Source organism: Xylona heveae, assembly GCF_001619985.1.
Source record: "Xylona heveae TC161 unplaced genomic scaffold L228scaffold_7, whole genome shotgun sequence".
Lineage (NCBI taxonomy): Eukaryota > Fungi > Ascomycota > Xylonomycetes > Xylonales > Xylonaceae > Xylona > Xylona heveae.
This window is the reverse complement of record NW_017264199.1, coordinates 819,900-834,658: the sequence shown is the minus strand read 5'-3', so window position 1 is coordinate 834,658 and position 14,759 is coordinate 819,900. Positions and strand designations below refer to the sequence as shown.

The 14,759-nt window shown below is 47.4% G+C and overlaps 6 protein-coding genes across 6 annotated transcripts; 2 read left to right on the top strand and 4 right to left on the bottom strand.

Moving 5' to 3' along the window:
* Nucleotides 1–424: 424 nt before the first annotated feature.
* Nucleotides 425–2,081, bottom strand: L228DRAFT_261884 (hypothetical protein). Its single transcript, XM_018334374.1, has 2 exons — nucleotides 1,915–2,081; nucleotides 425–1,863 (listed from the first exon to the last, which is right to left on the bottom strand). Exons 1-2 carry the CDS (start codon nucleotides 1,998–2,000, stop codon nucleotides 570–572), a joined length of 1,380 nt encoding a protein of 459 aa, XP_018187306.1. The 5' UTR covers nucleotides 2,001–2,081; the 3' UTR covers nucleotides 425–569.
* A 1,390-nt stretch (nucleotides 2,082–3,471) lies between these two features.
* L228DRAFT_212237 (glutathione S-transferase) lies at nucleotides 3,472–4,570 on the top strand (the record flags this gene model as incomplete). The annotated part of the gene is made up of 4 exons (XM_018329935.1): nucleotides 3,472–3,646; nucleotides 3,700–3,911; nucleotides 4,007–4,104; nucleotides 4,192–4,570. 4 exons carry the CDS (start codon nucleotides 3,472–3,474, stop codon nucleotides 4,568–4,570), a joined length of 864 nt encoding a protein of 287 aa, XP_018187305.1.
* A 353-nt stretch (nucleotides 4,571–4,923) lies between these two features.
* Nucleotides 4,924–7,932, bottom strand: L228DRAFT_212196 (glycosyltransferase family 20 protein; the record flags this gene model as incomplete). Its single annotated transcript, XM_018329931.1, has 4 exons — nucleotides 4,924–5,138; nucleotides 5,192–5,473; nucleotides 5,562–7,524; nucleotides 7,576–7,932. 4 exons carry the CDS (start codon nucleotides 7,930–7,932, stop codon nucleotides 4,924–4,926), a joined length of 2,817 nt encoding a protein of 938 aa, XP_018187304.1.
* A 1,650-nt stretch (nucleotides 7,933–9,582) lies between these two features.
* On the bottom strand, nucleotides 9,583–10,066 carry L228DRAFT_283878 (hypothetical protein; the record flags this gene model as incomplete). Its single annotated transcript, XM_018336157.1, has 4 exons — nucleotides 9,583–9,612; nucleotides 9,690–9,721; nucleotides 9,779–9,839; nucleotides 9,968–10,066. The coding sequence occupies 4 exons, from the start codon at nucleotides 10,064–10,066 to the stop codon at nucleotides 9,583–9,585; spliced, it is 222 nt and encodes a 73-aa protein (XP_018187303.1).
* Nucleotides 10,067–10,424: 358 nt separating this feature from the next.
* On the top strand, nucleotides 10,425–13,294 carry L228DRAFT_248476 (hypothetical protein). The gene has a single exon (XM_018332860.1). The coding sequence runs from the start codon at nucleotides 10,519–10,521 to the stop codon at nucleotides 12,946–12,948; it is 2,430 nt and encodes an 809-aa protein (XP_018187302.1). The 5' UTR covers nucleotides 10,425–10,518; the 3' UTR covers nucleotides 12,949–13,294.
* Nucleotides 13,295–13,460: 166 nt separating this feature from the next.
* Nucleotides 13,461–14,247, bottom strand: L228DRAFT_253534 (putative fatty acid repression mutant protein; the record flags this gene model as incomplete). Its single annotated transcript, XM_018333756.1, has 3 exons — nucleotides 13,461–13,663; nucleotides 13,736–13,850; nucleotides 13,954–14,247. 3 exons carry the CDS (start codon nucleotides 14,245–14,247, stop codon nucleotides 13,461–13,463), a joined length of 612 nt encoding a protein of 203 aa, XP_018187301.1.
* Nucleotides 14,248–14,759: the final 512 nt, after the last annotated feature.

The window sequence follows — 14,759 nt, the reverse complement described above, 5'->3', positions numbered from 1 at the left end:
CTTGCGAGAGCCCTGGAACAGAGACTTCTTTCATCGAGAAACAGCGTCCGAAAGGTCCCCTGCATACGCTAAATGTAGCTGTTAAATGGTATCCAATGTAGTCCGATATTTATCCACCGCCGTTAATAACTCTTATACAAGTAATTCATATATAAATACCAATATTTTTTTTTTTCCCCTTAAAAAAATTATTAATATTAATTCGTTTTATTTAATTGAATGGGAAACCCGTTCGAATATCAAGATAATTTAAAAAGGAGTCCAGCCCATTATTTCAATTCTTGAAGGCATGCTTGCACAAATAATTTGAAAATAACCATAAAGGAACTGAAGGGACCATATGCATCTATTTCTATTTCTTTTACGAGTACATAAACTCTCCTAAATGCACTCAAATATCAATTATTAAACGTGCCATATCCATAGCCTATATCCAATACGCCGCACAATGCATTGAAACGCTTCAAATCAAGTCTAAAACTTCAACACCACGGCCGCCGAGTAAACTTTGCACTTCAAATCAACCGTACTAATTCGAGTGGCTGATTAATCAAGTGCAGACAAAATCTCTAATGATGCACAGTAGCTGTAACCGTTTCCGTAACAGTCTGTGTCACGGTGAAAATCTCTCCAGCCGGTACGAGTGGGACAATAGTGATGCCCGGGATGATCGTTGTGGGTGCCAACGTTTGCACCGGCTCAGCGTGATTTGTCAATGTCGAGGCGCTCGAAAGCAGAAACAGAGACTTGCTGATGATTCCCTCGACAGCGTCACTGCTTGTTGATTGAGAGTATCCGCTTGTTGTAGGAGAGCCGGAGAAGCCTGACGGAGCTATTATTGCAGAAGCACTCGTGGAGTCACCGATAGCTGGTGTTTCTGAAGATGTCTGCAACGCAGGTAAAGCTCCAGGACTCGTTGAAGGATATACTATGACGGTAGCGTGGGAAGTGGAGTCGAGAGATATTGTGGTTGTGGCTGCTGGGAATGCGCTTGAGGGGACCGAAGACCCAAATAACTGATCGGCATCTGTTCGACTCGTAGAAGATACTACCTGTGGCGTCTGCGTGGTTAATACAGAGCCCGCGGCGCTAGGACCGGAAATGCTTGAAGACTGAGTAGACGAGGACGAGGATGCTGTCGCGCTGATGTCAGAATGAAATGTCCATTGACGGGTCCAACTTTGAGGCTGCTTTGATGAGGTAACTTCTGAGGTGAATGTGCCTGGCTTCACCGTTGAACTCAAATGCGATGTGGCGTGCGGAATGATCGTGGATGACGCGAGCACGGACGAGTTTCCCAATTTCGTTGCTTCAGTCGAAGAGCTCAACGGAGAGCTACTAGAGAAGTCTTGAGCCCCATAACTGGAGGTTGCAGCGCTTGACGTTCCTTCTTCTGATGTCGTGGACGCAGCAGCCAAGGCACTTGAAAGACTCCCGGTGGATGTCTCTGTAGATGCCGGTGCAGTGGAGAAGCTGAGGCTTGCAGTTTGTACTGCCTCCGAAAATGAGGTAAAGGACAGCGTAGTGGCTAGTTTGGTTGCAACCGGTTTGCCATTTTGGTAGAACGTGACTGCGTCCACCGTTGAGGTCACCATTAATGGGACCAATGGGATTATACTGGTACCAGCAGCCGCAGCTAAGACCTCTTCTGAGGGGATACTTGAGATCGGAGATGTAGATGACGGGGAATCATTGTTGGAAGACAGTGCCGAAGAAGGGGATGAGCCTTCAGATGCCTGTATGCTTGGAGTAGACGCAGATGTACTGAACTGTGATATGTCGGACGGCAATTGAGTAGACGAAGTCATAAAGGTCGCTGTGGAGATTGTTGTATGATTCGGAAAAATTGCAGATCTTGCGTAGCTGAACAACAGATGAGTTGGCTATCCAGGAGAGATCCAATAGGGGCCTTACCGATGTGCATTAGGATGCCGAAGAGGGCCTGCAGCCACTGCATCCAATGCGAGCAGGATTGCAGAGCCAATAATTTGCCCCTTCATGATGGTGAAAGAAAAGGGTTCCTTCCGGGAAAAGATTCTTATAATTTTCGGCACTGATATTGAGGCCAGAGACGTCGGAAGGATAATAATAATTGGTCAAAGAGAGAGACTCAAAAATAAAATACAACAAAAATTTCTTAGACGAAAAAAGAATGGCTGGCTTCTGAGGACAGTCTCGGAAATTGAAGCTGTTATAATGCGATTTGAACTCTGTTTGATGGAGCGAAAACTTTCGAAAAAATGCTGGATTATTGCTGGCGAAAGAGACAGAGAGAGAGAGGAAAGATCAAACAAGAAGTAGAAACGTAGGAGTGAACAAAACGAAGGAAGTTCCTGTACAGAAATTGAAAAAAGTGCTCCAGGGAAGTGGATACTCTCTTATAGCACGTTCTTAACGATACAGTACCGGCGGCTGCAGATACATGTGGCATGATTGACATTGTCGCCAAATCCCCTTCTTGCTTTACAAGAAATTTCTGTATATCCCATCTTGGATATCATGATTGAACGGAGAAGACCGTGAAACCTCCAAGGCTTTTGTCGTGGCTAACGTAGGTCTGAGCGGTTACGCCTACCGACTTTTGTTTGCTCTCTCTGTGCCTTAGGGATGATATGATTGGCCGTGACATTGTGTTTTGCTAGCCGCTCAGTTGTTATAATTAGCCTTGCAAGGCATGACATCTTGAGAATTTGAAACCTGAGCTCATGCGCAAGTAGTCGAGTTAGATCAGATAATAAAGTGAAAATAAATATAGAAAAATTAACATTAATTTTGCAGGATCAAGCCCGGAGTCAGAGTTGACTTGAGTCGAGGCCCCTTCAGATGTTTATCTCGCTCCGTTACGGCGTACTATTGTTTTCAACTAAACCCAAACTAAACCGGATACGCACAGTAGTCGTCTATCCCCGCATTTCAGCCACAATACAGGTAACTCAAGCCACAGCATGGGGATGCAAATGCCTACAAGTTATACTTTTACCACTGCTTGAGCAAAAGCATGTCCAATTATTATTAAGATTACTCCGTACTCCATACAAGTAACTAATACTCGTTTTCATCCTAGGGTTTTTCCTTTTCCGTGTCAAAAGCCAAAGCCCTCCCCCACCACGTCCGTGCCTGATTAGGAAAGGGAGTCTGTCCCGAAAGGCGGGGGTTTATGCCTCTTGACTCTCACGACGTCATTCCCACACAATCCCTTCTGTCTCCGCCCAACCTTGTCTGATGCTGTGGCTTGCAGGCGCCCTGGTAGTCAATTACTTACTAGGTGAATTAGAACCTTGGGGAAAGGGAAAAGGAACGAAAGAATGGGCTTTCTCTTATTATGGCCAGACCACCTAAGGCTTTGCCCTTTCCCTGAGATAGTCATTTCTCGAGCCTTGACTTTTGACTTCTCATTTGTAACATTTTGGAATATAAACTCTTGCCAATAAAAGAGTCAAATCACGTATATTGAATATTACGCTTGTAATCATGACTACCTTACCCGTTGCCATTCCAGAGACGGACATTGTCTTGTATACCGACAGTACACCGAATGGGCAGAAAGTCAGCATCGTGCTTGAAGAGCTAGGACTCAAATACGAGACGAAACATGTTGACATTAGCAAAAACGTCCAGAAGGAGGACTGGTATCTGCGCATCAATCGTAGTGCACCCCCAGCAGTCCACCAAGGGATTAAAGCTGACTCGCAACGACAGCGAATGGAAAAGTCCCGGCAATTGTTGACAAGACACTCTTATGTGTTGGCCAGTCACAGGAAAGAAGAATCTTTGAAGGCGGCGCTATTCTACTCTATCTGACCCAGAGATATGATCCAAACCACAAGTTATCTTATCCTCAGAACTCGGAAAGATATTGGGAAATGGTACAGTGGCTCATCTGGATGCAAAGCAGCCTGGGTCCAATGCAGGTGAGATATAGAAACACTGCTGTATTTCAGGAAAAATGAATTCCACAGCATCATAATTTGGTTTGGGCTGCATGTCATTAACTGTAATGCTCAAGGGCCAATCCAATCACTTCTACCGTTATGCCCCAGAAAAGATCCCGTACGCGATTGACCGCTACCAGACCGAGACAAAACGCCTTTATTCCGTGCTCGAGTCGCGCTTGGCCTATCAGCTGGAGAATGACCGAACAGTTGGCAAGACAGAGGCTAGCCATGCTGGCCCTGTGGAACCACTGCACAGAGAATTGGCCCAGCCTGGCAGAGAAGGCCCATGGCTTGTAGGAAACAAGTGCACAATCGCGGATCTGGCTTGCTTTAGTTGGGTCAACTGGGCGGAATGGGCTGGTGTGGACGTGAAGCCCTTCAAATTGATCAGTGACTGGCTGCAAAGGATCAATCAAAGGCCGGCTGTTCAGAAAGGATTGAATGTGCCAAGGCCATTCGAGATGAAGGAGAAGATGAAGACAAAGGTAGGTGTCAGCTCGCTTGCCTCTCCTACTCCCAGTCACTCTGTTAGGGCTATCGAAGCTACTGTACATACCTGCGGCTCTACTAACGCATTGTCAGTAATAACAGGAGGGCGAAAAAGAGTATGCCGAGAAGTACAGTCTCTGGGTTAGACGGGGCCAAGAGGAGGAACAGCAGCGGCACAAGTGATGACTTGGTGGATCACCTATACTCGACATCCTGAATATTCTTAAACCCTAGAGAGAAAAAGCAGCAATTGTATCTATCTTAAAATTTCACTGTAGGTGCACGTGGATTAAATTCCAAATGCATAAAAGTCATATTTCAGTGCATTTAAAATAGGGCTTAGAATTGCGCCACGACTATGAACATCTGAAAGGCACAGAATGAAATGATGCACCCCAAACTCCATCTATACTTCCCATCAATAATGCCGCCCGGACACGTCAAAGGCTATGACATACACTCTCATAAATATCGCTCAAAATACTCTCATTGTCGTTTCCTAAAGCATGGACTCTGGCACCTTCCCTTCGACAGCCGCCACGGCTCCAATGTCACTAACATCAGCCGCGCCGTTCAAAAGGGCAAGGGTGGAAATAACATCCGATGGCTCCAGTAAGTGCCAGCTAGCTAGCGTGAGCTTCGAACTGGCACCGACGGTGACTGAGAAGACATGGTCTTGAGGTAGCTTGGTATTACGGAGTGCTCTGAACATATCTGTCGATTCTGTTAGAAACGAATTATCGATAAAAGTCAAGGATTGCACTGACCTTCGTCGGTAAAATCATCGCCCAGACAAAGGACAAATTCTGGAGGTTGTCCGGCTTCATGTCCATACTCGGCCACCAGACGTTTCGCAATCTCGCCCTTATTGACAAAGGTTGGTCGAACTTCCAGATTTGCCTTGCCAGTCATTACTTCCACATCCCACTTCTTAGCTACTGTCTCCTCAAGATGCTTCTGACATTCGCGAGCTTGGAAAGCGCCGTACTCGGGATCAGCGCGGCGATAATGCCAGGTTAACGCAATGCGCTTGCGCTCGATGAATGAACCTATTCGCGAATGCGATCAGCGTTCTATCCGATGACAGACCAGCGGAAGCTTAGATCTTTGGTTAATAACGATTGAACGTCCACTAACCTTGTGTCCTCTCAGTGTAGTGCTGGAAAATATCGATTACTTCTTTTTGCCAATCCATGTCTGTTTTCTCTGTCAAATTTTCCCAATCATCGCTACGAGGCAATCGAATGAAGCTTCCGTGCTCAGCACTGAGACCGAGTTCTGAGATATGTCCCATCCATTCGTCTAGAAAAGCTTGATCCCGTCCGCTAATGATCCATACCGCATTGCGAGGATCGGAAGCTAAAGTCTTGAGTGTTCGAAGAACACGGTCGGACGGGATTGCGGATTGCGGATCCTTCACAATAGGCGTAAGAGTTCCGTCATAGTCGAACATAAAAAGCCGCTTCTTAGCTTGGCGATATTGTGCCAGCAGCTTCGCTCGGTCGAGGGCCGGGGTCGCGATTGACTGGTCAAAAGACGAGAGATTTGTCAAAAGGCGTTGCAAAAAGTTGTCTGACCAGGCCTGAACAGTGTCCTTGGTGACGTGCTCGTATAATTTCTTGTGCTGGGCTAGCTTGGCAGGAGCAGCCATGGTAAGAGCATCGTCGATGCACTTAGCAACGCCGCCAAGATCCCATGGATTGATATGGATAGCATTTGGAAGACTGCCGGCAGTACCAGAGAACTCGGATAAGATGAGAGGCCCATGATTATCCTTTTGGCATAAAACATATTCCAAACTGGTCGTGTTCATACCGTCTCGAACACTGGTGATCAGGCCAACGTCCGCTACTCTCAGCAACGCAAAATATTCTTCCTTGGAAAGGTATTGAGGATAGTGTTGTACTGGAGAAAATCCAAGTGAACCGTAAAGTCCGTTAATCCTCGAGACCAACTCGGCAATTTTATTAGAGACTTTGCCAGACGAATCTTCCTTTTCTTCTTCAACGCTACCGGGGCTGGTAACCTGAATCAGAACAACCTTTTCTCGCCATTCCGGATATCTCTCCAAAAAGATCTCAAAGGCCATGAGTTTCTGAACGACCCCTCGAATGGTATCAAGGCGGTCTCTTCCAACTATTATCCGCTTGCCGGCATAGAGTTCGCGAATGCCCTGGATCTTATCCTCGACGATGGGGTCTTCAAAAGCGTAATGCAGTACGGCGGCAGCATCCACACCAATTGGGAATACATCGACAGCGACGTGGGCTCCGTAGGCGTCCACTCCTGCAGAGGACGAATCAAACCCAAGGATACGTGTGCAGCACGACGAGAAATGCCGTGAGTAACTGTATGATTGGAAGCCAATCATATTCGCGCCCAAGACTCCTTCAAGGATCTCCTTGCGCCGACTAAGGCACCTGAGAAATTCACTGCTGGGAAAAGGAATATGAAGGAAGAAGCCAATGTAGATGTTTGGGAGACGTTGACGAAGAATGCTTGGAAGCAGAAGCAGATGGTAGTCATGAATCCAGACAATGTCGCCAGGTTTGTAAATCTGCATGATTCGATCGGCAAACATTTGATTCAGGCGGTAATAATCCGCCCACCATTTTCGTTCCGCTCTGCCATCCGTCGGCTCATGCTGCTTGTAGTGAAAAAGTGTATAGAGCACATGTTCAGCATAACGTCTCCATTTTGACTGATCCTCGAGATGAAAATCTCCATGACTGTCTTCTTCTGATTCGTCTGCCAACCACACCGGGACCACGCGGCCCGCTGGGTGACGAGACAATTGCTTTTCGAGCCGCTCGCGGTCTGCCTTAGTTATCAAAAATCCCTTTTCCTGATTTGGACTGGGAGGCCGCATTTCGGCATCTACGGGGATCGGAGCGGAGGCTTTATTGAGAGGAACTGCCGAAGCCGCGGTTTGAGGTTTATTCGCCAGGTCGGAAGGCGATTCCGGCGGCGTGAACTCTTCAGTAGGAGGATGGATTTCGCCCGTCCAACCGATCAAAGTATGATTCCAGGGACTCGCTGGAGATGCAAGATAAGGGAACGAATCAAAAAGGGCAGAAGTACCGCGGCGGGATTTGAGGTCCTAGTACGATTAGTTCTCTCGCCTTCATGGAGATTAGGCATTGCAACGTACCCAGTCAGCGCCGGCACGAAAACCAACGGAGTGAGGAATACAGAAGGTTGCGCTGATAACATTGCCGCTCAAACTCAGACCAGGATGTGCAGCCTTTGGATCCTCATCCGCCAGAGCCGGAACGCTTCCCGGGGCATGAGCAAGGCTGATTCGTCGTAACAAATCTTCCTTTGACGTAGCGGCTGCAGCAATTTTGCTGGGCGAATCAAATGCCGCATTGGATGATGTCGATGGAAAGTATGAAGTGGGCTCCGTGCTTGAGCCTTCGGCTTTGAATTTTTGTTGCGGCGTTGGAACATAAGCCCGAGTATTCGCAAAATGAGGGGTCACAGCCGAAAGGTTTCCGCCCAAGGGCATATCTGGAGATTCTTCGCCGCCGCTGAGTGCAGCATCATGATGCGATTCTTCCGTCATATTGGTGGTTGCGGGGTGTTCAGAAAGGGAGGGTCTCGAGAAAGCCAGTCAGACACGCAGCTGTCGACCTAATTTTTCGCCCAGCCAAAGTCCTGGGTGAATTGCGGCCGCAGAGGAGGGTTTCGAGCTCGTACGGGATAGATAAATGACGCTGTGTTGATAAGATTCTAATGCATGGGCGTGCCTGTCGATCAGACTCGGTAGAGGCAGAGTCAAGGGTCCCAAAGTCTGTGAATGCTTGATCAGGACGCCGTCAAGATAGGGTTTCTTTTAGCGATGAGCATACCGTAGTAATCAATGCAAATAACGTGATGAGAGTTAGGGATAGGGTAGGAGGGCAGTCGGTCGAGGTTCGCAAAGCAAGAAAGAGGGGATTTAAATAGAGTAGGGGCAAGAGGCGGCGATGGGAGATGGGGCCAGACAGCTTTCGAGCTTGGTTGCTTGACTGCCAAGTGACAGAATATCTACTCTCTGCCTACCGCGCGGCAGTTCCTGTACTGGAAATTATATAGCTCGACCAACACCTAATCGCTTCGCTGGGCTTCCAAGGTCTATTTTATTTCTTGCCCGCCAGGGAGGGGTTGAACCGAATTGTTTAGCCAGCCCCTAATGTTTCTACCTATGCCTTACCTATCACTGACGTGCCCTTTTTTGGGATCATGCCGAATGTGGTCTCTAGCCAACTGGGCCCCACGGTCCAGACGTCGTTGCTCCGCCCCTCACTCCATTTCCACCCACAACGCCAAACCTTCCCAAGACCGCCTAGAAATCGCGCCGCTATTCCATATTCTTGCTCTTTCGGTCGTCAGCCAAGGTTGCAGTTGTCGTCGTTCGTAGTCGGCGTCGTTGCCTCAAATGGGCCATGGCCTCAGATGGCTAGAAACCTGCTCCCTTTCAAAATCGGGACCCACTTTGTGCGTAATGAATTAATTCCAGTGTTTGCTACTCCCGTATACCGATAAGCTGCCTATTTTATTTCTACCCATGAATACCTACCTACCTTATGCAATGAGATGAGATACCCCCTCATGTGGCCCATGGGGACTGGCCGCACTCCACATTCTCCACTTCAAAACGATCTTGGAAATGGGGTGCCGAATGGGAGACCACACACCCTCGCATTTCTCTTCAAGACCGTGCTGATGATTGATTGGCCTTGATTGGCCTTCTTGAGCCATGTGCTTGGTTTCTTCTCGTGTATTCTCATTCTCGGGTCAGCCTCGCTTCAACTGGCAATGGAGGCCGCATGATTGCTCCCATCGGATCAAAGTCGGAGATTCTCTCCAACGCCATGCGGCTTTTTTCTTCCCTCTTACGAAAATAATTTCCTACATCCAATAAATACGCATGCGCAAATAAATTGCCAGAACAGTCCTGATCTTTGTGAATAACCACGTGACCGGATCTATCTCGCCCATAGCTTGGTTTCTACAATGTCGATTTCATACACACCTCGGCAAGGCACGTGAATGTAGACAGCGACTTAGAACTTAATATGATATAATTAACATTGCATTATTGGAGGTGAAATTTGATACAGCGCTTTGTACAAAAGGCGGCAGCTGAATTGCTCCAAACCATGTTGATTCCCATCTATCCCTTGCTGAACCAGGTCTTGTGGCCCTATAAAGCGAAAATTGGTTAGTCTTATTATACGACTATACCCCACGGCGGCGGCATGAAACGCGATTTTTGCATACCATAACCATACGGCCCATCATGTACATCGAGCCTATTGTTGAGTGCGTTAGCAGACCGAAGTAGACAAGAGACTCATGACCCAACATACCAGCAAAGCCGCCCCAGAGAACAGCGTAGTAGGGGTACAGCATGAACTTGCTGCGGGGGGTCTGACAAATTCCAGCGTGTCAGCAAAAATTCTATCCAAGAACACTCCAATTCTCCTGTGTTCGGAACGGAGGTGGTTGACCCCGAACGCCAGTCATTTCAGGTGAAAGTGCAGAGGGCGGCGGCTGACCTTATGCCATTGTCTCAGACCATCGTGCTTCTGGAAGAGGCGCTGGTAGTGAGGAACGCGATTCTCGCGGTAGACGAACCTGTTTGAAGAATAACTCATTAGCATTGGGCTTATCCATTGACTTAAATTTCTCTTCATGACGAGTAGCCCGGTAAAGGTTTCAATCTCATGGGATCCAGCATGCTTTCCACAACCAATTGGAGCCTATAAACCACAAAAAACCCCCCTAATGATAATTTGCAATTACTCACCCGGACATTTTGAAAGAATTGGGAGTGGGCGCGGAGCAATAACGGACAATAACGCAGAATTGGTGATGAGACGAATGGAGACGGTGAAGCTTGAGGTTCGAGGGATGATTAGTCAGCTTAGCGGGTGCAAAGCTATCTCTTTGGGCTGCTATTGGTTGACAGACGGGTAACCCGCCATGCGGAGCTCTCTGAACAGCCTGGATATACTCCTCTCCACTTGGAGTCGGATTCAGCAACTTCTATTCATGTGAAGACAATTCTAATTTCTATTATAGCAATGTCATAGTCACTTCTTTGTCGATGCGGCCAGCGCTGCAAAGCCTTCGGACGTGGTTTTCTCCATGTTATATATGGAAAGCTACGCCCCCGGAGGGCGTATTTACACTTTGTCCCGCTCAATTATGTCGGTACGGCTGGCGCCAGTACATCACTGTCAAACGTGCATTTAGTACAAGAACGGCAGCTTTGCAGGAAGAATCTTCCGCTCACCTTCGTCACACGAGATTTCAGTCGCTGTCTACTAAGGAACCTTGTAATGTTCATTCCTCGACCATCCGACCAGCAATCTGCGAAGCCGAGGGTCTACGACAATTCAGTAACACCTTGGTCACCACCTGGCCATCAATTGGTAACAGATTTGACGAAAATGATACATGGGTTCAATGTGTGGAAGATTGTCGCAGAATTTATGGGCTGCAAGGCATGGCCGACATATGGCGCGCTGTGGTTGAGCACGGTCGTGACTTGCCTACAGAAGGACGAACAGCTGATAGATTGTGGACTTCTCTTCTAGAGTTAGGCTTTGCAGAGCCTTCTGTGCTCATTGAAATCTATATTCATTCCTTGAAGCTGCTTCGGACATCGGGAAAAAGATGGACCAAGCTCTACAATGCGATTGTGGGCCACTATCTAATAGAGGATCCCGGTGTCGCTTACAAATGGCATAAAAGGTTACAAACATATCATCCTACACCTGCTGATGGCCTTAGGGAACTAGTAAGGGACTCACTTAAACATCAAGCCTCACTTGGAGTTTTCAGGCGCATATATTTGGAACATGAGCATCAAAAGATTTATTCGACAATTATTCCTATTCTCTGCGACGACGAAAGATATACGGAAGCACTTAAATGGCACAAACTGTTGAAGGAAAGAGGTGATTTACCCATCAGCTCCACCGCTGCTGAACCATTACTTAAATACCTTGCGCTTTATGGGGATAAGAAATCCTTGAGAGAAGTGACACAAAGCTTGGTAAAAGCCGGCGTATCGTTTGCCGCCTCTACTCCAAAAGTGCTAAAACCAAATACTTTCCTATCCCGCGAGATGATGAACAGAGCTCTCGGCGAGATATATAATATACAGCCAAAGACTTTTAGTGATGAATTCTGTGCAAGGCTTTTTGCTACAAGAGCTTTCTCTGTCAATGCGGTCATTGGGGGGCTTCGAATACTCGGCGTGGACGAGATTGGCCCAATATCATTTCGCGAAATCGCCGTTCGATCCCCGGCGCCTCAAGCAATCAAGGAGCATATCGCAAAGTTGAATGCTGCGGGAATAGATATTGGACCATCAGTCTTCTCGCGGTGCATTGAAAAATTTGCCATACAGGGGGAAGTCGAACTTTTGAATGATTTGCTAGCGACTGATCAACATCCCGATGCTTTACAGGACAGGAAGCTTCAAGAAAGACTTCTAACTTATCATCACAAAAGACAAGATTGGCGTCAGTTTAGGATGACACTTGCTGTTCTTACAGTTTCGGGGACTGGTGATCTGTCTGCAGAAACATGGAATGTCATATTGCGGAGTCATATCGCCCTAGGCGACTTGACTGCAGCCCAACAGACCATCAGAGCAATGCGACAGAATAAGGTGCTTATTACAGCCGCATCTTCTCAGTGTCTTCTTCGGGCGAGCCTTCGTGACCGGCGAACGGGAAAGCGCCCCATCTCTCTTCCCGACCATCGGGATGACCTGAGTTTAGTTGCCACATTGTGGCTGGATCTTCTTCGATCTGGGGGTGTCGTCGCCCCCTCCGCGTGGACTGAAATCCTCCGTCGCCTTGGGATGAGTGGACGCATGGACGAGCTTGAGAAACTCGCGCTCTGGCTTATGGCTTATTATTCACCGTCTACTTCCCGGAAAAAACTCGCCCTTTTTGGACAGCAAATAACGACTGGCAACAATCCCGGCTTAGGATGGCACACACCGGAACTTCCACGGTCACATCCCAAACACCCATTGAAGCTTTTGTTTCCCAAGGCTCTTCAAGGTGCAATCATAACCTGGGGTTTCCGTACTCTCTCAGAAGGATCGATACCCCCAAATAGATTGCACAGCGGAGCTCAGGATATGAATAGGCTCGAGACCATTATGTCTCACCCTTGGTGCAAAGGATTGCTCCTTTTGCGCGCACTTAAAAACGAAGGAGCTCCTGTCCATACTGGCTTGGTTCGGAGAGTTTGCAACCAGAACTTCAGAATGTTGTATGGCTCAGGACGATCAGCAGTCGAAATTAATCGAAAGGCAGCAGCTCGAAACCCTTTCACCCTGGAGGAGATGATGAAAGCCGCTCAAAATATATGGGGCAGCAACCTATTCGTTACCGATGAGCATTTGCCCAAGGAACTTACTCGCAGCAGCAGTGACCGCCATAATTTTTTACAGCACCTCCTTGATATTTCTGACGACCAGGCAAATCACGTCAAGCATCCGTCTCCACGGTAAGGGCATGGAAGACCATGAAAAGTGTACGAAGACGTCATGATGATTTTATGATTTAATTTACGGCCACATTTATCAGGTTTCTGGATTAACAATTTTCGCGTTGCATCCACGGTGGTACCAGCATTGATATTTATTCTTACTTTATCGGTTCAAATGCTTTTGCCATGGAAATTCTTGGCCGAACCCGGCGACTGTTTCGTGCTGGTCTTGTCTATATTTCTGGCTAATAACTTGGAGTCTGGGGCGTTGTCATCTATAGAAATAGATCATTGTCGTCTCGTGGGCTTGGAATGGATTTGCTTTTAATGACAACTTTACTTCGGGGCACGATGCAAAAAGTCTTGCGAATAAATCAATGAGATCATGAGCTCAAATTGTTTCAACGGAAAAGGATAAAATTGGACTATAGTCTATTCGTTTCGAAAGAAAACACTAATATCCAATAGTTACTGGGATAATCATGCCATCGCTCGAACGCCCTATAATGCTCATAATCGTGTTCGTAATCGAATCTATTTGCCGAAGACCTTCAATCTCTCCTCCACTGGTTTGGCAGTCTTCTCGCCGGGCTGACCAGTAGGCTTGCCAAAGACAAGCTGGGCCTTCAAATCCCAGTCAAGCGGAACACCCCATTCGCCGGCCACTCTTTGGTCGATGAAAGGGTTTTGGTGCTGAAGGCTGGCACCGAGTCCTTCGGCTTCAAGGGCAGTCCAGACTAGAAAGCGTGTTAGTATCCGACCGATGCTCCATGACAACCAAGCACTTAGAATTATAGCATTTGACTTACGTGCATATTGATGCATGGCGGAACTGTGCTCGGAGAACTGGATGAATTTGTCGGCAAATGCCTTGAATTTCTCCTGGCAGGCCTGAACGGTGGGGATATCTTCATAGAAGAGGATCTTTTAATATAGACTTATTAGCATTTTTATTCCATTCATTTTCACGACTAGAGCGAAACGGTCTCTTCTTCCACGCCGACTAGAGTAGAGAATGTTTACTTACAGTGCCATATCCAGCACGCAAGGCATTGATTTTTGCTTCAATAGCAGGGAAAGCATCAGCCGCAACAGCGGCCTTCCGGACTTCCTTGGCAATGTCCCAGAGTTTCTCGTGATCCTCCTTCAAGAGGATAACCAAACGGGCAGATTGCGAGTTGTATGCGCTAGGCGCATTGAGAAGGACATCGGTGACGAGTTCTTGAATGCGGTCATCCGAAATGGTGGACTCGTTGGTGATTTGATAGTAAGTGCGGCGAGCCTTGATGGCGTCAATAAAGGACTTCTTTTCGACAGTCATGTTGGATGCAGATGAAGAGATTCGTCGATGGAAACTTGGAATTGATCGATATGTCTCAATGCGAGTGGATGGTTTGACTCGTGTTGTTGTTGTTGAACACAGAAGAGGGCAAATGGCAGTGCTTTTATATTCTACGGGTGCAGAAGAAATGCTTTCCAATTGCGGGGCGGAAGTTACGTTGCGCGATTCTAAGCATTATCAGAAATCTTTCAATGGTAGATAATACTGACAAAGCGCGCGCACCAGTAATGGAGACCAAACTAGGTAGTTAGCGCAGCACACAAATGCAGCAATGAGAAGATGCGCCGACATTATTGCGACAAAAATCCTTTATTGCCGCTTTGGGCCGCCTTCTCCTGATACTCGTTGGGCAAACGTGGGGCAATTTGTTATGGAGGGGAATAATCAGAGGCACAAATTACGTGATGCTTAAGAAGCATTATGAAGAGCGGGAGGGGCAGAAAAAGGGTCCGATTGCCCCTGGGACTTTGGATTTTTAGCGATCGGGGACA